This window comes from Calidris pugnax, unplaced genomic scaffold (genome assembly GCF_001431845.1).
Source record: "Calidris pugnax isolate Ruff unplaced genomic scaffold, ASM143184v1 scaffold496, whole genome shotgun sequence".
NCBI classification, from domain to species: domain Eukaryota; kingdom Metazoa; phylum Chordata; class Aves; order Charadriiformes; family Scolopacidae; genus Calidris; species Calidris pugnax.
This window is the reverse complement of record NW_015091286.1, coordinates 245,560-266,266: the sequence shown is the minus strand read 5'-3', so window position 1 is coordinate 266,266 and position 20,707 is coordinate 245,560. Positions and strand designations below refer to the sequence as shown.

General features: G+C 55.0%; 1 protein-coding gene and 1 long non-coding RNA gene across 2 annotated transcripts in view; both read right to left on the bottom strand.

Annotated features, from left to right (window-relative positions):
- The window catches only part of LOC106899065 (deleted in malignant brain tumors 1 protein-like), a 53,566-nt gene that overhangs the window by 5,972 nt on the left and 26,887 nt on the right, over positions 1-20,707 (bottom strand). Inside the window, exons 11-21 of the mRNA XM_014960732.1 lie at positions 12,204-12,515; positions 11,756-12,085; positions 10,648-10,977; positions 9,948-10,271; positions 9,312-9,641; positions 7,858-8,187; positions 6,462-6,800; positions 5,483-5,812; positions 4,125-4,454; positions 2,097-2,423; positions 1,187-1,516 (exon numbers count right to left, since the gene is read on the bottom strand). Of these exons, the coding sequence (XP_014816218.1) occupies positions 1,187-1,516; positions 2,097-2,423; positions 4,125-4,454; positions 5,483-5,812; positions 6,462-6,800; positions 7,858-8,187; positions 9,312-9,641; positions 9,948-10,271; positions 10,648-10,977; positions 11,756-12,085; positions 12,204-12,515 (3,612 nt within the window). The remainder of the gene's footprint in view (positions 1-1,186; positions 1,517-2,096; positions 2,424-4,124; positions 4,455-5,482; positions 5,813-6,461; positions 6,801-7,857; positions 8,188-9,311; positions 9,642-9,947; positions 10,272-10,647; positions 10,978-11,755; positions 12,086-12,203; positions 12,516-20,707) is intronic.
- Positions 18,454-19,736, bottom strand: LOC106899067. The gene is made up of 2 exons (XR_001414016.1): positions 19,222-19,736; positions 18,454-19,089 (listed from the first exon to the last, which is right to left on the bottom strand). It is a non-coding gene; the product is annotated as an uncharacterized LOC106899067 (long non-coding RNA).

The window sequence follows — 20,707 nt, the reverse complement described above, 5'->3', positions numbered from 1 at the left end:
CCCTTCAGGTACTGGAAGGCTGCTATTAGGTCTCCCCGGAGCCTCCTCTTCTCCAGGCTGAACAACCCCAGCTCCCTCAGCCTGTCCTCGGAGCAGAGGTGCTCCATCCCCCTGATCATCCTTGTGGCCCTCCTCTGGACCCTCTCCATCAGGTCCATGTCCTTCTTGTATTGAGGGCTCCAGCCCTGCACACAATACTCCAGGTGAGGTCTCACCAGAGCAGAGTAAAGTGGCAGAATCCCCTCTCTGGACCTGCTGGCAACGCTTCTTTTGATGCAGCCCAGGATGGGATTGACCTTCTGGGCTGCAGCTGCACACTGCCTGCTCATGTCCAGCTTCTCCTCCACCAGCACCCCCAAGTCCCTTTCCTCAGGGCTGCTTTCCAATACCTCACCCCCTAGTTTGTATTGGTGGCGAGGATTGTTCCGGCCCAGGTGCAGAATCTTGCATTTGCTCTTGTTGAACCTCATGAGGTTCACCTGGGCCCACCTCTCCAGCCTGTCCAGGTCCTTTTGGATGACATCCCATCCCTCTGGTGTATCCACAACACCACACAGCTTGGTATCATCCGCAAACTTGCTGATGGTGCCTTTAATCTCCCTGTCTATATCATTGATAAAAATGTTAAACAGCACCGGCCCCAGCACGGACCCTTGAGGAACACCACTTGTGACTGGTTTCCATCTGGACTTTGAGCCATTGAGTACCAGACTAGGTTGCAGACCTAGGGCAGATGCCCAGCCACAGTGGGTCAGGAGGAGAGATCCTGGCCTGAGCCCTGCCTGCAGAGACGTGCAGGCAGGCATGGTCCTTGGGCTTCCCAAGCACCACAAGGCACCTACGTCAGGCCTCCAGACTCAGTCCCTGACGGAGAAGGGGAGAAATAAATCCCCCTTCTTGACTCTCACTGGGACCCAGCAGAGTCTGGGTGCAGCCCGCACCCCAAACTGGGCGCCAGTGTTCTCTTTGACCCCTTTTCTGTTCAGCTGCACAAAGGGCAGGTGGATCAGGCAGCTACTGGGGTGAGTGGATGGGCGACCAGTGCCATCTGCCAAGGGGATGAGCCCTGCAAATCTCCTTTCTGCAGCCAGTGCTCCTGAGATGAGGCTGGAGAGGAGAAAGCTTGTTTTGGGGGCGGGGAAAGCTCCAAACTATGTGTCTAGGAGCCTGCAGGAATGAGCATCACCTGAGCAGACCACACCAGCGTCCTCTTCGTGGCTGCAGCTGTTGATTCCCCAGGGCCTGGTCCGACACTCGCCGAGCGCGTTCTCCCCCCCGATGCAGGCGACCCTGTCCAGCCAGATTGGATCTCGCCCTCTCCCGAAGGAAGCCCCTGCCGGGGCCGCGACGGCCTCACCACAGCCCAGCTGCCGGCACACCACCGCCGCATCCCTCAGGTCCCAGCCATCATCGCAGACCGTCCCCCATTGCTGGTTGTGGAAGACCTCCACCCTCCCGGCGCAGCGATGCGGGCCATCCACGAGCCGCACAGTCGACGTGTTGGTTGCATTGGTGTCTGGAAGCATCACAGAAACATCACTGAATTTCACTGAATTTCTAGAGTTGGAAGGGACCATAGAGATCATCTAGTCCAACTCCCCTGCTGAAGCAGGATTGCCCAAAGCTAGAGCATGTTACTGAGGACTGCATCCAGGCGGGTCTTGAAAATCTCCAAAGAAGGGGACTCCACAACCTCCCTGGGCAGCCTGTGCCAGGGCTCTGTCACCCTCACCGTGAAGAAGTTTCTCCTCATATTTGAGTGGAACCTCTTCTGGTCCAACTTGTGCCCGTTGCCCCTCGTCCTCTCACTGGGAACCACTGAAAAGAGTCTGGCTCCCTCCTCCTTCAACCCTCCCTTGAGATACTTGTAGGCGTTGATAAGGTCTCCCCTCAGCCTTCTCTTCTCCAGACTAAAGAGTCCCAGCCACGTCCCAGTCACGATGGGGTGGGGACACACTGGTGGCAATGCCCAGTGCTGGGCTGAAAGGATTCCTAATCTCTGAAAGGGCTTGACCATCATCTTGAAGGTAGTGAAGTGCAGAATGGACCCCCCCAAGCCCTCCTGGGACATCTTGTCTTGCAGGAGTGGTACGTACCTGAGCATATGACGCTGGCATCTTCTCCATGGTTGCAGTTACTCTGTCCCCAGGGACGAGCTCGGCACTGGGCAAGGGTGTCCTCGCTCCCGGAACAGCCCACATCATCCAGCCAGATGCGTCCCGTCCCCTGCCCGAAGCGAGCCCGGCCAGGGGCTGCCGTGACCCTGCCACAGCCCAGCTGCCGGCAGACCACCTCTGCATCGTTCAGGTCCCAGCCGTCGTCGCAGACCGTCCCCCACTGCGCGTCGTGGAGGACCTCCACCCTCCCGGCACAGCGGCCTGGCCCGTTCACCAGCCGCAGGTTGGCTGAGCTGGAGTTGCCTGCTATGGTGGAGAGGGAAATAGGTGGGTGTGTGGTTGCAGGGCACCCCCACATCCCTGGACCAACCCCCCTCACCTGCATCCCTGGACCAGCGCCCCACTGCAGCACCCCACACACCTCCGGGGAGGAGCAGGGCAGGGCCCGCTCTGGGGCATTGACAGCACTGAGGACAAAAGCCACAGACATGGCCGGGTGCTGCTGTTTCACCAGGGAAGACAAACCCCATGTTTCCTGTCTGGGTTGGAAGGGACCTTTAATGACCATCTAGTCCAGTTCCATGGGCAGGGACATCTTCTACTAGACCAGGTTGCTCAAAGCCCCATTCAACCTGACTTTGAACACCTCCGATGATGCCACAGCTTCTCTGGGCAACCTGGGCCAGGGTCTCACCACCCTCACAGGAAAGAATTTCTTCTTTATGTTCAATCTAAATTTACACTCTTTCAGTTTAAGACCTTCTCTTCCCTTGTCCTATCACTACAGGCCATGGTAAAAAGTCTGGCCCCATCTTTCTTCTAAGCCCCCTTGAGATATTGAAAGGCTGCTATAAGGTCGCCCCGGAGCCTTCTCTTCTGCAGGCTGAACAGCCCCAAGTCTCTCAGCCTTTCTCCATAGCAGAGAGGCTCCAGCTCTCTGGCCATTTCATGGCCTCCTCTGGACCAGCTCCAACAGGTCCATGTCTTTCTTGCACTGAGGACCCCAAAGCTGGACCGAGTACTCCAGGGTTGGTTTCACAAGAGCAGAGCAGAGGGGACAGAATCCCCTCCCTCGCCCTGCTGGCCATGTGGCTTTTGATGCAGCCCAGGATGCAGTTGGCTTTCTGGGCTGTGAGCACACATTGCTGGCTCCTGTACAGCTTTTCATCCACCAACACCAAAAGTCCTTCTCCTCAGGGCTGCTCTCCGTCCCTTCATCCCCCAGTCTGTACTGATAGTGGGGGTTGCCTTGACCTAGGTGCAGGACCTCACTCTTGGCCGTGAGGTGAAGGTCACAGAATCACAGAATCTTCTAGGTTGGAAGGGACCTTAAAGATCATCTTTTCCAACCGTCAACCTCACTGACAAAAATAGACACCCACACAACAGACAAGGAGCATCATCACTAAACCAGACCTCCCAGCACCACATCAACCCTTCTTTTGAACACCTCCAGGGATGGTGCCTCAACCCCCTCCCTGGGCAGCCCATTCCAATGCCTGAGAACCCTTTCAGTGAAAAAATTTTTCCTAATATCCAGCCTGAACCTCCCCTGGTGTAACTTGAGGCCATTTCCTCTCGTCCTGTCGCCTGTGACTTGAGAGAAGAGACCGACCCCCATCTCTCTACACCCTCCTTTCAGGGAGTTGTAGAGAGCAATAAGGTCTCCCCTCAGCCTCCTCTTCTCCAGGCTGAACACCCCCAGCTCCCTCAGCCTCTCCTCATAAGACTTATTCTCCAGACCCCTCACCAGCTTTGTCGCCCTTCTCTGGACCCACTCCAGCACCTCAATGTCTTTTTTATGGTAGGGGGCCCAAAACTGGACACAGTACTCAAGGTGAGGCCTCACCAGTGCCGAGTACAGGTCCCAGAGATACACACAAGTGAGAGCTGCAAGAAGTCCCTACACCAGCCCAGCACGGAGTATCTCCTTCAAAGGGGGCCACCTGCCTGCCCCTGGGGACCGTCAGGAGCTCTGCCTCTCACCAGCATCAGCCCGGCCCTCACCTGCACACACCACACCGGCATCCTCCCCGTGGTGGCAGTTGTGGGTGCCCCACGTCTTGGCTTGGCACTCGAAGAAGTCGGTTTCCTCCCCTGTGCAGCTCACATCATCCAGCCAGATGGAGCCGGCTCCCCACCCGAACCGAGCCGAGCCGGGGGCCGAGAGGGCCACCCCGCAGCCCAGCTGCCTGCAGACCACCGCTGCGTCCTTCAGGTCCCACCCGTCATCGCAGACCGTCCCCCACTCGTTGTTGTAAAACACCTCGACTCTGCCGGCACACGCGCTCAAACCGCCCGCCAGGCGAAGCCTGGGGCTACTGCCAATCCCGGAGCCTGAAAAATACCCCAAAAACGGGCATTAATTAGGGAAACGCTTGTGCCTCTTAACACCTGCTGGGTTGGAGAAGACAGGACATCCCCGCGGTGGTTCTGGATGGTGCTGCTGCAGCGAGCTTGCACGTCCCTTGCCCGTTAGCAGGGACTTGCAGCAAAGTGATCAAAGGGGTTTTCACAGGGTGGAAGGAGCTGCAGAAGCAGCCGGTCCCTTCTACCAGCTGCACCCTGAAGGTGGTTGCACCCTGGCTCAGAGCCCAGGACAGGAGAAAGTGCACGTGTCTCCACCTAAGGGACACTGTGCTGGGAAGAAGGTATCACAAGGGTCCTTCCCAGTTGTTCTCCCCACTTTCCTTCCCCCTTGTTTGGAAGCTGCATCACCCAGGTTCACCTGGCACCAACCCTCTTCTCACCCTAGAGGAAATGGCAAAGGATCTATTCCCAACTGTCCCTGTCCTGACTGCTTCTAGCTGCTGCTTCTAGCAACCGTGGAGGTTGACCTTCTAGGGACAAGGCTAGACTGGCAGTAGATAGCTCAGAAATGGTGTGTCACATGAGAGCAGCTGGTTCCTGTGCATCTTTCTGCATTTATCTCCACGTTATGGCATTTCACAGAGATGCTCTACCTGCTCTTGAGCTGGGGCCAGGAGCAGTCACATCTGCTGCCACTTTAGCAGCCCCCATGCACCCTCCAGCTACCGCTCCCCAGGGGCGCAGGTGCTTCAACCCATGAAAACCTCTTGAACACCTCCAATGGTATCAGACACTGAGGCATGTCTTAAGCCATGTTGCTTTTTTCCCAGCTTATCATATTTCTTCTTGTCTCTGAACACTGTATTTCATAGAATCATAGAATCATTCAGGTTGGAAGAGACCCTTGGGATCATCGAGTCCAACCGTCTAAACCATTTCAACGAGGTTTCTACCAATCTGGGCAATTTCTGGGCAGCTTGTTCCCAAACTGTTCCCAGCCTGTGGAAGGATGGGGCTTGGTCTCTCTTACAGTGAAAACAAGTGGTGGTGATTACCTGAGCACACAACGCTGGCGTCTTCTATGTGGTTACATGCATGGTGTCCCCAAGGCTTGAACGAGCATTCAGCAAGTGTGGCTTCTGTCCCAAGGCAATTCACCCCATCTAGCCAGATGGGGCCAGATCCTTGCCCAAAACCGGATGAACCTGGGGCTGACATGGCCGTCCCGCAGCCCAGCTGCCGGCACACCACGGCCGCGTCCTTCAGGTCCCAGCCGTCATCGCAGATGGTCCCCCACTGCTGGTTGTGAAAGACCTCCACCCTCCCGGCGCAGCGGTGCGGGCTGTTCACCAGCCGCAGGACTTCTGAGCTCCCTAGGTCCAGCTCTAAAAACAGAATGGGAGGACAATAAATGCCTGCCTGTCCAGTGGCTGGCAACGTGGTGGACCTCCCCTTGCAAGACGTCTTGCAAGGTGTCCACCAGCGCATAGCACCTCTGCTACTGCTGCACCCTGGGTGTGCATGCATGAACACCTTTTGGGACAAGCCTGCTTAGGACCATGCCTGTAGATTGTCAACCTGGCCAATTTACTGAGGTGCTCCCATGATGGGAGTATCCTCATGGGGAGAAGCAGGCAGGGAGGCACCAAGTGCATCGTGCACCTGAGCTTGGTGAGGAGAAAGGCCTGCTTGAGGACTAGAAGCTGTGTGACAGCACGGATCAAAAAACCTCACAGGGGCAGCCTCAGCCCTGGTGGTCTGCCAGGGGTCTTTGGGCGTGAGGGAAAGCCTACGCTTTGCAGGCTTGGGATTTGTGGGTATTCCCTTGGGATCTGTGGGAATTCCAAGCACTCTGCCTCAGGGGAGCCACGGGGCTGGTAGACCTTGGAATGGAAAACACCTTGTGCTCCCTGGTGGGACCACAGAAACAAGGCGTGGTTGAGCCAGGACAAAGGAGGGGGTGGGTGGGCAAATTTGGTCAGACTGCACGGCCTCCCCCAGGGGAGGACTGGTCCCTGACTCACCGCCACTGACCTGCGGCCGCAGAGCACAAGACGCCTGCGTGCCCCTTCGACTTGCAGCTCTCGGCGCCCCAGAACTTGACCTTGCATTCGAAGAGGGCCCCCTCTGTCCCGGTGCACTCCACAGCATCCACCCAGATCAGGCCATCTCCTGTCCCAAACCGGGAAGACCCCGCAGCCGAGTGTGCTGCCCCACAGCCCAGCTGCCGACACACCACCTGGGCTTCAGCCAGGTCCCAGCCATCGGTGCAGATGCCCCCCCAGCGCTGATCGTGAAACACTTCCACTCTCCCGGAGCACGAGTCTGAGCCGTTCACCAGGCGGAGGCTTCCAAGGTCAGAAATGCCCGATCCTACAACACCAGAGAGCGTACACACGTTAAGGAGATACCTTCTGCCCCAGGAAACCTCCAGCTCCCAACAATGGGTTTATACCAGAGGCTGAGCAGCCCTGGGGGTTCAAGGATGCTCTTGTGATGACAGAGGTGACCTTTGAGGTGTGATGTGAACTGGCCCAAATGGTGCTCAAGGCTTGATTAGCGTGGGCTTGGTCAGACTGTAGTCAATGGACCTTATATAGTTTGCCCTCCTAAAGCGGGGCAGGGTCCATTTGCCAAGATGTGGGCATCTGTGGGCATCTGTGTGCTATTTGGGACTCCTGGGATACCTCATCTGTCCTCCAGCTGCTGCTCCTGAAGGGCACAGGTATTCCTGTAGGATCTCTTAGCCCAGCTAGGGTGAGATGCTACCTTCCCACACTGGGATGACTGAATTCAATGCTGGCCGTCTTGGTCACTGACAAATGGATATTAAGCCAAGTCCATTTGATTTCAAGCAACCCAGTGGCCCCAGCTTCTTAAGAGCCACTAAAATGGGTTCTGGGGGTTCCTCTGGCAGAAAGTCAGAGCTGGAGAGGAGGCAGAGGGATGAAAGATGGGTTTTTATGGGCCCATGAAGCCCTGAGCATCATAGGGTACATCTACCATGGATCCACCAAAGCTGTCGGAGAGTCCTCCCTGACTATAATAGGAGAAGACCCATTCATAAAGGAGTCTGCCCCTCTGTGAAGAACTAGGTGGCCCTGTCACAGTTTGCCTGATGGGAATGGTCTCTGGCTCATGCTAAGTGCCAGGATTTGTGATAAACACCACCAGTCAAAAGCCAGAGACCATATTTGTAGTGACAGCAGTGCAAATGGGCAAGGCATTTGCATTTCTCAGACTTTAATGTCTGTGTACAGGTGCTGCCTGTCCCTCTTCCACCGGGATGGACCATGAGGGGCTGGTTTCAAAGCAAAAGGCTCTCCAGGCTGGCTGCAAACTGTTCCTTCATTGCAAGGCCTTTGCAGAGTCAAGGACCATCGGGAAGGTTTGCCCCAGCGCTCCCAGTGCCACGACAGACGGTGGTTACCTGAGCACACCACGCTGGCATCTTCTCCGTGCTCACAGCCGTGGACGCCCCAGCTCTTGGCTCTGCATTCAGAGAGGGCAGCCTCCGTCCCCGTGCAGCGCACGTCATCCAGCCAGATGGGTCCCTGTCCCTCGCCGAAGTGAGCCCGCCGCGGAGCCAATACCACCACCCCGCAGCCCAGTTGCCGGCACACCACTTTGGCATCCGCAAAGTCCCAGCTGTCATCGCACACCGTCCCCCATTTCTCCTTGTGAAACACCTCAACCCTCCCAGCACAGTGTCCTGGGCCGTCCACCAGCCGGACTGGGGCAAAGCTGGAAACAGCTGAGCCTGCAAACAGGCAGGGAGATGCTCAGAGCCCCTCTATGGGAAGAGGAAGGAGCCTGCGTTTGGGCACATCACCAGGGCTGCATGGTCCCATTGCCTCTGAACGCACAGCACCTCCTCCCCACTCTGTGGAGACACTTCTCAAAGAGCTTGGGGGTACTCGACCCAGCGTCAAGAGGGGTGAAGCTGGTACCTTCCTCCCAAGGTGGATGGGGGAAATTATCACAGAATCACAGAATCGTAGTGGTTGGAAGGGACCTCGGAGATCATCGAGTCCAACCACAAAAAAAAAAAAAAAAAAAAAAAAAAAAAAAAAAATCCTTGGTGGAATAAGGTGGTCTTTGACACCTGTCTCTATCCTATTCCTCAGCTCTTCACCGTGTCTGTCTAATATTTATCTCACAAAGAACTGTAGAGTTACCATTGTACAGCTCAGTGATATCAAATATTCAGTAACCATTGCAGCAGACTTCTGATATTTTTTTCCTATCCTCTTTTATCAATGGGAATTACAGAATCACAGAATCACAGAATTGTGGTGGTTGGAAGGGACGTCAGAGATCATCGAGTCCAACCACAAAAAAAAAACAAAACAAAAAAACAAAAAAACACAAACCACCACCCACCACCTAAACACACAACAACAACCACCAAACCAAAAACCATCCACCCACCCACACAGCACCCCACCACAAACCAGTAATCTTGGGCACCAGAGCATGCCCTGAAGAGCCACGTCTACACGTTTCTTAAATACCTCCAGGGATGGTGACTCCACCACCTCCCTGGGCAGCCCATTCCAATGCTGGATAACCCTTGCAGTAAAGAAATGTTTCCTAATATCCAACCTGAACTTCCCCTGGTGCAACTTGAAGCCATTGCCCCTTGTCCTATCGTCTGTAACTTGGGAGAAGAGACCGACCCCCATCTCTCTACACCCTCCTTTCAGGTACTTGTACAGAGCGATAAGGTCTCCCCTCAGTCTCCTCTTCCCCAGACTGAACAACCCCAGTTCCCTCAGCCTCTCCTCGTAAGACTTGTGCTCCAGACCCCTCACCAGCTTCGTTGCCCTTCTCTGGACCCACGGGTGCGTCCTGACCCACTGCTGGGGCTGGAGTGAAACCCACCTGAGCACACCACGCTGGCGTGCTTCCCATGGCTGCAGCTGCTCTCTCCCCATGGGCTCGCCTGGCATTTTGTAAGGGTCGACTCTGTCCCCTGGCAGTTCACGTTGTCCAGCAAGACACGCAGGGGTCCGGTGCCGAAGTCCACCCCCTCCGATGCTGGCAGCGCCGTCCCACAGCCCAGCTGCTGGCACACGACCTCAGCGTCCTTCTTATCCCAGCCACGGTCGCAGACGGCTCCCCACTCCTCCTGGTGAAACACCTCCACTCTGCCAGCGCAGCGGTGCGAGCCATTTGCCAGGCGGAGCTGAGCTGGCTCAGGGATGATGGAGTCTGCCAACATCCGAGAGATTCATCAATGCCTTCAGATGGCGGGACAGTTTCCCTCCATCCTTATGATATTGCAGTTCAACTCCTGGGCCCTCTTCAAGTTGTCAAAAAGCAGAGGAGGGAAAAACAGGAGGGCTCCCCACCACCACCCAAAGCTTCCACCCAGGAGCACTATCCTCTGATGGAACCATCAGGTTCGGGGAGGGTGCAGGATGGTGACCCCTAGTCTTACCTGGGGGTGCAGACCTGCCATCATGACACACCCTCCCTCTCCCACCACCTTGTGATACCAAAGAAGCCCTTGGTAACCTGAGCAAACCACGCCGGCGTCTTCCCCGTGGTAGCAGTTATTGATGCCCCACGGCCGGGCCCGGCAGGCAGACAGCGCGCTCTCCGTCCCCGTGCAGTTCGTCTCGTCCATCCAGATGATGCCGACCCCGCGCCCGAACTGACCCGCGCCGGGGGCCGACAGCGCTCGCCCACAGTCCAGCTGCCGGCAGACGACCTCGGCATCCAGCAGGTCCCAGTTGTCATCGCACACGGTTCCCCACTGCTTGTTATGGAAGACCTCCACCCTGCCCGCGCAGCGGCTGCCAGAGTTCACCAGCCGGACCTGGTCGCCCTCAGAGTTACCTAAAAAAGGGCAATAAAGGGAAGGGCCAGCACGTGGCAACCCCTGGGTAAGGGAAACGGCCCCTGGAACCTTCTCAGGTCGCACCGAGCGCTGCAGGCTCGTCTGATCACCTCAGAAAGGAGCTGGCTGATGCCCAGTGTCAGCTGGCTAAAGGGCGAGGGGCTGCAAGGTGCACCACAGCAGCATCCCACCCACTGGCATCAGCACTGTCCCCTCCAAGAGGAGCCCAAAATTTCTCCAGCCCCCCCAGACATCCTGTGATGAAAACACCCATGAAGAGGGCACGTTGTCTGGGGCTGCTTGTGGAGGCGAAAACTCAAGGTGCTGGGCCAAGACCCACCACTTCTTGTGCCGTGTCACTCCCAAGAGGGTTACCTGCACACACCACGCCAGCTTCTCTCCCATGGTGACAAGCGGTGCTGCCCCGGGGCTTTGCCTTGCATGCGGAGAAGGTGGTCTCCGTGCCCACGCAGCTCACGCTGTTGGGCCACGTTTGCCCGGGCCCTTGCCCAAAACGCGACCCGACGGGCGCTGACAGCGCTCTCCCGCAGCCCAGCTGCCTGCACACCACTCGAGCCTCGGCCAGACTCCATCCCTCGTCACACAGGGCTGCCCAGGTCCCGTTGTGGGTCACCTCCACCCTGCCTTCGCAGTGCGTCGAACCGTTGGCCAGGCGGAGCTCAGCGGCCACGGACATCCCCGAAGCTGCCAACGACACGCAAGGGTAAGTCCACCAGGAGAAATACAGCTGCCTCTGATGCGTCCTCCACGCGTGGGAAGCGCCCAGGCTGGAGGACCGAGTGCTCGCAATGCACTCAGACCTCATCCTCCTAAAAGTGAGTTTTGAGGGGTGTCTTTGCAAAGAAAGGTGCATTCTTGCAAAGTCCCTTTAATGCAAAGGCACTTCCTTGCTCCCTGCTGCACAGCCCAGGTAAAAGAGCTGAGCTACATAATGCATCAAAACCTTCACCAAAAACCCTGAAGTCCAGGTGATGGGCAAAACAGACCTGAGCTGTTTGTGTGGGCAGGAACTGGGGAGGGTGAGTTATACCCCCAAAAAACTTTGCCCCCGAAGCAAACCAGGCTTTGAGGTAGGTTCTCTGTAACTCATGCACGAGACTGCAGACAAGAAAAACTGCTGTTCCTGCAGCTTAGAGTCACAGAATGGTTGAGGTTGGAAAGGACCTCCGGAGATCATCCAGTCCAAACCCACAGCCACAGCAAGGTCACCCAGAGCAGGTTGCACAGGATGTCCTCCAGGTGCATTTTGAATATCTCCAGAGAAGGAAACTCCACAACCTCTCTGGGCAGCCTGTGGATCCAGCACTGGATCCAGGGCAGTGGGAGATGGGCGAAGGCTTTGCAGGGTGACTTGCCCACCATGGGTAAGCACCCCTTGGGGGAAAGGAGGAGCCATCCCATGATCCCTTAGGAAACCCTGAAAGTCTGACGTTGACCCCTCTTGTGTCTCAAGGTGAGTTACCTGAACATATCACTCCAGCATCCTCCCCGTGGAAGCAGTTGTTGTCCCCCCACTTGCTGGCCCGGCAGTGGAAGAGGGTGTCCTCGGTGCCAGTGCAGTTCACCTCGTCCAACCAGATGGGATCGTGGCCTCTCCCGAAGCGAGCCCCACCGGTGGCCGACAGAGCCGTGCCGCAGCCCAGCTGCCGACACACGACCTCCGCGTCCACCAGGTCCCAGCCGTCATCGCAGACCGTCCCCCACCTGTGGTTGTGGAGCACCTCCACCCTCCCGGCGCAGCGGTTGGGGCCGTTGAACAGGTGGAGGGTGCCCAGGGCATTGATGCTGGAGTCTGTGGGTGTCCCAAGGAGAACAGTCAGAGAGAACGGTTGTGCATCACCGCCAGTACAGCAGGAAGGGATGGAGGGGTGGAGATGGTGCACAGCCAGAGGGCTGCTGTCCCAGGCTACCTGAGCACTCCACGCTGGCATCCTCCACGTGGTGACAGTTGTGTTCCCCCCATGGTCTGGCTCGGCATTCGGAGAGGTCCCTTTCTTCCCCAGTGCAGTTGACCTCGTCCAACCAGATCTGTCCTGTTCCTTCTCCATACCGAACTCCTGGTGCCACTGAGATCACCCTCCCACAGCCCAGCTGCCGGCACACGACCTGGCCCTCGGGGGAACCCCAGCCGTCGTCACACACCGTCCCCCATGTCCCGTTGTGGAGCACCTCCACCCGCCCAGCACAGCGGTCGGGGCCACCCACCAGGCGAAGAAGCTCCCCTGGGCTCTCAGCGGCTGTGACTGCAAAACCAAGAGGGGAAAGAATCACAGAATCACAGAATCTTAGTGGTTGGAAGGGACCTCCGAGATCATCGAGTCCAACCACAAAAAAAAAAAAAAAACAAAAAAAAAAAACACACAAAAAAAACAACCAAAAAACAAAAAACCCACCACAACCACCACAAGAACAACAAACCCAAAACCACCACCCACCAACTAAACCCCACACCCACAGCCCCACACGCTACACCCCTCCACAAACCAATAACACCCCTCCACAAACCAATAAACCACAAACCAAGAGAAGAGGTGAAACCCTGGGGGTGGATGGGGCTCAGCTACTCATGCATTTGAGATGGCTCTTGCCCCCGAAAAAAGGATTTCAGAGGGGATGTTGACAATCCCACACCGTCTCTGGACATCTCAGATGTCCCTGGGCATCTGTTTGTAGGCAACTGAGCCCCATCTCTGCGTCTAAATGGGATCCTGCATCCCAGGAGCCTCTTTCTTGTTCAGGTAATAGGCAGAAAAAAATGGGCATTTGAGCTTATGTGTGTATTTTTGTACCAGCAGCAAAGATGGAACTTCACCATCAAGAGTGGGTAATGCCTTGGGGCTTGCTTGGGCAAGCTCGTGAGGCCGAGAAGAAAAGTGCTTGAACTCAGGCAGTATGAAGAGCCATGGCATGAGATTGCCGCAGGTCCCGTGGGCAAGAGCACGAGCCAAAGGGAGACCGTGTGGACAGGAGCTGTAACTGGACGTTAGTCACATGGAGAGCACAACTGGGTCAGCAGGAAAAAAAAAAAAATATGTTCAAGAGGGATACGATTGCATTGTGTAAATAAGCTTTTTGACCACAGATAATGATTTCCGAAGTGCTCAGGCACTGATCTGTGTGTGGGTCTGACCGTCAGCAGGCAAGGGGCCAGACGCAGCACTTGGGAAGTCACAGGGGGCAGAAAGAGTACGAAACAGGTTAAAAATCAAATCCCTGAGTCATTCAAATACAAACAGCACCTGGGCAGCCGTGGCACGCTGGATGCAGGAGCGCGCAGCTCGGCTCTTTCAGTCGGGCTGCACAGCAGGCAGCAGGAAAGTGTCTTTCAATAACAAGTCTTTGCAATAAAGCGTCTTTGCAAAGCCACCCCTGAAAATTCACTTTTACAAGGAAGCTGAACCAGATGCATTCCAGGCACTGGGTCCTCTCGCAAAGGGCACAGTCCTGACGATGGCTGGCTCTTCTGTTTCATCCTTTCCCTGCTTTCCCATGGGCTTTTTGCTCTGCTTCCTTATTTTCACTGGGAGCAATGAGGCGACCCTGTATTAGCAGGGAATCAGCCCAGCAGCTGAGACTGAGCAGAGCTGAGACACTCCTCGGCGCGTTCCTTGCAAGCACTGCCTGATCGTGTGTGCATTGACCATGGACAAGTCCCAGCCCAGATGTCTCCAGCCAGCCAGGAGATACTGACTGTCCCAGAGGCAAAGACTGTAATGAAATTTCCAGGATTCTCCCCCAAAAGTGGGAAGATTATACTGTTCATGGATAGATCACAAAAGAAAGAAAACCCAAGCAAGTTAAAGCAAAATTTTAGTTCCAAAAGGCAGCAGTACAAACTGCCCTTAGCAACAAATCAGCCTGGAAATTAAAACAAAATCCCTACCAGCAGAGAAAGCATGTTCCTAATTTTGTTCGCTCCAATCCTGATCAGAAGAACGTTTCTGCTTGTGCCTTTTGTAAACGTGAAACATCACTAAGAAGGTTGTCCAAGCTCAAATAACCAGCTCATGCTCTGAGCTGGGGCAGCTTGGACGAAGACCAAAGCCCTTCCTTAACCATTCCCAAAGCAAAGCTGCCATTTAACCATCAGCATGATACTGCACCTGGAGCAGAGCCCTTCCCCATCCCTGCACCAACGTCTGAGAGCAAACCATGGCTGTGGGTGAGGGACCTGTAAGGTCTTCAGCTTCCTTACAGCTCTGCCTGAGCACAAGGGTCACGTCTCTTGCCAGCATCTTGCCTGTCTGCCCCATTAGCCCCACAAATATGGGTTCCTTGTGCTGCACAGCCATGAGCCACCCAGCCTTGTCCTGGCAATGTGGGTCCCTACCTGCTCACCTCTCTGTCGTGTGGAGACCTTCTCCTCTAAAGGCAGAGTGCTGTTGGGTTTGACCAAGCCCCCTCCATGCTGCAATGCCATGACTTTGCCATGCACGGTCTGGGATAAGCCAAGATTAAAGCAGGGGAGGAAGCTGTGACCAGCTGTGAGACAACTTCAGCACCAGACAAGCTTCCCTCCGCTCTCCTAACGCTCTCAAGCCTTTAATTATAGGGCACAAGCCTTTGATTATGGTATAAAACCATCTGTGCAGAAGTAGACCTGCTGTGCGTGGCTCTTGGAGTGCAGGGGAGATAGACGAGCTCCTGACAGCATAAAAAAACTTTTCACCCACCTCCAAAGCCATCATAAGCCACTGCCCATTGCCCAAGACCCCGGAGCGATCCCCAGGACCCCAAACCAGCCTCTGCTGTTCCCCACAAAGTGTTGGCTGAACCGGCTGAAGGAGCCGGTGTGGCAGATGGGCTCCCTGCAGTCAGCAGTGAAGGCAAACGCCACTCACCCCAAAGGCACGCCGTCAGGAGAAGGATCCCTGCACTCTTGGCCCCTCCACAGGTGGGTTTTCTGCCCCCAGGGTGGCTGGATGAGGGATGGGGACCGCTCGGTGTCCCCATGTTCACAGCCTGGCCACAGGCTGGAGGCTGGAGTGGATTGTCCTTGTGAGAGAGGCCAGCTGAGCCCAGTGTCCCGCTGGCAAACTGGGAGGGAAAAATGGGATTTCTGCAGAGCGCTCTCCTCCTCTGCCCTGCTCTCCCCTGGGAGCTTCACCTCCTGTGAAGCTCTGCCAGGAGGTGACCCACTGCCCCATGCAGCAGCCAGTCTTGTCATCAGCTTGCGAAACAGCGAGCTGTTCCAGGAAAACATGGAGCAAACAAAACCTGCTCGACACTCAGGTCCTGTCTCGTACGTGCCAATCCCTGTGGCCATCTTGGCTGCCCTGGTACAAGATATCTACTTTCCAAAAGTTGAATCAAGCCTCTATGCACAGACCTGGGGAAATACAGCTACGTTAGCTTCGTTGGAAAGTGGCTGGTTGGGTTTTGAGGTGAGGGAACATCCACTGCAAGAAACTAGGTTACTACAAGCTGAAAATGGCTTTATTTTAGGAGGCTGGAGCCAGCACCTGCACTGTAGCTGTTTGCCATCAGGAGAGCCTGAAAACCATCTGTGATGAGAAAGGGGCTCACGCTCACCTTGCCATGCTTTGGACGGCTCAGTCAGGTTTGGAAAACAAGGGGAATTGCCATTCTCATATCCTACTGTGTCTGCACCTGCAAGACCCCCAGGGTCCCTTTTGGATTAGCAGTTTGCTTCCCAGTTGCTGTCATGCTGATGATGCTCCTGGCACGTCCCTTACACATCGCTGCCCCAAGCATATGCTGAGAGGATGGAAGAGTTTGCTGTCCTCCCATCCCTTCAGTGTGTGGTGGCTGATGTTGTGCAAGGAAGGGGCCCAAAGGCAGAGCATTGTGCTGCTGGAAAGAAAGTGTTTTGCAAAAGGGTCATCAAATGAACATCACCCGTTGCTGCGAATGGGAGGGTTCAGATGGAGGTGGGTCTTGTGCTAGTGGTGCCTTGAAGATGGGGCTTGCATTGGGCAAGGACGTGGCCCCTGCCAGAAACAGGGTGGATGGTTTTGCCCATGTCTGTGTAAAAATAAGAAGCAAAACTGGAGCACGTACTGGGAAGAGGGCAGCATGGCCAGGGAGGTCCAGGCTGAGTTTAACCTCTTCAGCCTGGCAAAACCTGAGAGGGGCAGTGGAGTGGGGAGTAGATTGCTGCCTGCAGGAAGATCAAATAGGAAAAAACCAAACCCCAGAGGCATGCAGAGCTAGGGCTGGAGACCAAATAGGAAAAAAAGAGGTGTGCTACACAAAGGCACAAGAATGAGTGGGGGAAAGTTGGGCTGGAAATGAGTCAAAACTAATCTCATCAAAAGCAGAGCAGTCGGGAAAGGTGGCTGTATTCATTTGTACTGGGGCTCAGTGAGCCCAAGGACTTTGTTCCCCTCCTTTGCAAACAAACAAACCAGCAGCAAAGAGATTCCCGACACAGAAATGCCGTGAACTGTCACAGCCTGACGTGGCTGATGCAGCTCTGGGCCAGGGAGCTTCTGCTGGGGCTGTCTTCAGTTTGGACAAACAGCCGCTCTGGAAACGAGTTGTGTCCTCTGTCCCTTCTGAACTCGAGTGTTGTGTCCCCCTGGGAAGTCTGAAATCCCTCCTTTGAGACACTGCAGTCTCTGCAGAACAACCCATGGCCCAAGCTGGGCTCTAGCAGGTGCTGATCCTTCATATTGGATCCCTGAAGAGCATGAACTCATCCCAGCTTTATTGCAAAAACCTTCTCCAAACGGTGCACATATTTTATTCCAAAAAAAACTGGGCCAAAGTCCTGTTTTCTCCTATTCTGAGCACACTTTATGCGGAGCCAGGAGAAGCCCTGGGCCTTTGATGTAAGCTTTGGGACAGGCAAGGCGGGATGACCAGGTCTGCTGGGGCAGCCAGCAGGAAGATGAGAAGGCTCAAGTGCCAGCAGGAGGATGAGAAACCTTGAAGTCTCAGGTGTGGTGGATGTCCGTGGAGCAACAGAAGCTGACCTTGTGGCCACATGTTGACAGGAGATCCCCAGCCAGGGGAGGTCTATGGCTGGGGCTTAGGACGAGTAGCAAGACGCGAATGGGTCACAGCTGCAAACCGCTGGCTGGGAGGGAAGGAGATGTGGGAGGTAGATCTGAAGGGCACTGAAATACATAGAATCATTGAATGGTTTAGGTTGGAAGGGACCGCCTCCCACTAGACCAGGTTGCTCAAAGTCCCATCCAACCTGGCCTTGAACCCCTCCAGGGATGGGGCAGCCCCAGCTTCTCTGGTCAGCACGTTCCAGTGTCCCACCACCCTCACAGCAAAGAATTTCTTCCTGAGATCCCATCTAAATCTCTTCCAGTTTAAAATCATTATCCCTCATCCTATCACTAAATGGCCTTGTTTAAAGTCCCTCTCCAGCTTTCTTGTAGGCTCTCTTTAAGTACTGGAAGGAGCTATAAGCTATCCCTGGAGATTCTTCTCCAGGCTGAACAACCCCAACTCTCTCAGCCCGTTCTCACAGCAGAGGTGCTCCAGCCCTCTGATCATCTTTGTGGCTCTCCTCTGGACTTGCTCTAACAGGTCCATGTCCTTCTTGTGCTGAGGACTCCAGAGCTGGATGCTGGTAGACTCCAGGTAGGGTCTCACCAGAGCAGGGAAGAAGAGCAGAATCACCTCCCTCGCCCTGCTGGCCATGCTTCTTTTGATACAGCCCAGGATACAGTTGGCCTTCTGGGCTGTCAACACATATTGCCAGCTCATGTTGAGCTTCTTATCCACCAACACCCCCAAGTCCTTCTTCTCAGTGCTGTTCTCAGCCCTCAGGGCTGTCACATGCTGTGACTCTTTCATTACATGCATCTTTTCCTTTCCATGTCCTTGAGTGGACATCAGCTTGGCTTGCAAGGCACACCTTCACTACAACCTGCTCAAGCTTGTGGTTCTTTCATTCCCTCCCATGGCACTGGGACGTTCCTCAGACATGGACCCTTCTGGCTTCACCAAAGTGGTGGATGTTTTGGGGCTCAGAACTGGGTTGCTCCATTAGGAACCTTAGTGACCCTTCCTTGTTGGTGGCCAGGATAATATCTCACCCAACATTAGTAATCTTGAGTCTCCTGTATCTGACCTGGTCATCTGCAATCCCTCTATAACCAAGGGGCCTTTTCTTCCACCACTTCCACCTCACCAAGTCACTCCATATCCCTGAGTCTCTATAATGCTGCACTCTCAATCTTTCAGGTTTAAGGGTTTTACTGGTATTTGAAAGTGGATTGAATAAATACAGTGGGTGAGGGACTTTTCACCCCGTTCTGGATGGGTGTTTAAGCACAGTCCTCGTTTTACAAAGGTGGTTTTTTTGCACAGTGCAGGAGAGCACCCTGCTCCCTTGCTCCTGGATCAGGCAGCAATCCTCACTTCCATGGGGACCAGAAGCGGTCATGGGAGATTAGGGGAAAAGGTGGGAATGTGGTGAGGGTGATGGCACTCGATGCCACTGCAGGGGGCTACAGGAATCACAGGGGGCTATGGGGCTGGGAACAAGAGGAGTCTGGAGTTAGGATTCTGGAGCCTACCCAGAGGACCAGATATGGGTTATTCTGAGAAGGCCTTGCTTGGAGACTGAGGGACTTCAGCTCTGCTTGGAGGAACTGGGACCCGCAGAGGCTCAGCGCGGTGAGCTGGGGGCTATGGGGCACAGAGACCAGAGGGGATTCTCTCTGCTGACCATTGCAGCCACGGCTCTGCTCTTCTGGCTCCAATGAAGTCTTCTGGGGTCCTGAGGGAGCCTTGCCTTGGACACCAGGAACATGACCGCTTAAGCCTCGGATGACATCCCGCTGTCCTCTGTCTTCACTCTAAGGGGTTTGTCTGCAAAATGAAGGAGCAGGGTGACACTTTGGAGAGTGCGATCCCCACACCCAGGCTGGTGTGCCTCCATGCCAGCCGGACGTGTGGCCACAAGGAAGCCAGGTGCACCACGTGCTGTGGTCCTGCTTTTACCTGGGGAGCGTCGAGCCGGTCTTCCACACCTCGTCCACAGGTACAGGACCAACAGGGTCCCACAGAGCATTGCCCCCACGCCGAGCAGGCCTGCCAGCACCGAGCAGGCCTCTATGAGTTCTGCAGGAAGAGTGAAGCTCAGAGGGAGTTGTTTGGATGGCGGGACTCGTTCTGCCCCTCTCACCCTTCCCTTCTGCTGCCTGTTTTTGGGGATTTGCAAGATCCTCCCTCACTGCCCCTCCTGGGTGCTGGGCTGATCGTCAGCAGCAGGACTCACAGCTCACCCTCTGCTTTGGGAGGGTGGGTGCATGGACAACCCCCCTCTCTGGGCTAACGCAAACAGAGCACGTCCGCTAAGGATGCTTGGATCTCCACGTCCACCGAGATGCCCTCACCCAGTTGGTCCCACTCCGCTGCCTTAGAGCTGTTGCCTTCGGGTGCCTCTCCCCTGTCCACCCAATGTCTCCCAGCAAAAAGGCTTATGGCAACACTTCTGTTGGTGTTGGTCAACTGTCGGCTGAACATGAGCCAGCAGTGTGCCCAGGTGGCCAAGAAGGCCAACAGCATCCTGGCCTGTATCAAGAACAGCGTGGCAAGTAGAGCCCGAGAGGTGATCGTCCCCCTGTACTGGGCACTGGTGAGACCCCACCTCGAGTACTGTGTCCAGTTTTGGGCCCCGCACCACAAGAGGGACATTGAGGTGCTGGAGCGGGTCCAGAGAAGGGCAACGAAGCTGGTGAGGGGTCTGGAGCACAAGTCTTACGAGGAGAGGCTGAGGGAGCTGGGGGTGTTCAGTCTGGGGAAGAGGAGACTGAGGGGAGACCTTACTGCTCTGTACAAGTACCTGAAAGGAGGGTGTAGAGAGACGGGGGTCGGTCTCTTCTCCCAAGTTACAGATGTCAGGACAAGGGGTAATGGCTTCAAGTTGCGCCAGGGGAAGTTCAGGTTGGATATTAGGAAACATTTCTTTACTGAAAGGGTTATCCAGCATTGGAATGGGCTGCCCAGGGAGGTGGTGGAGTCACCATCCCTGGAGGTATTTAAGAAACGTGTAGACATGATTCTTCAGGGCACGCTCTAGTGCACAAGATTACTGGTTTGTGGTGGGGTGCTGTGTGGGTGGGTGATGGTTTTTGGTTTGGTGGTTGTTGATGTGTGTTTAGGTGGTGGGTGCTGTTTGTGGTAGGGGTTTTTTTGGGTTTTTTGGGGGTTTTTTTGTTGTTTTTTTTTTTTGTGATTGGACTCGATGATCTCTGAGGTCCCTTCCAACCACTACAATTCTGTATTCTGTATTCTGTATTCTGTATTTTTTGAGGACATTTTGTCACATAGCCAAAGTTGCTGAAGTATAACTTACACCTTGCTGTGCATGTGTTTCTGTAACACTAAAACTAAGCTTAAATAATTATTTTTTTTGTCTATAAAAAAATGGTGGTCAGGAAAAACAAAGCATATACCATACAGACTTTGCTTAACGAAACCACAT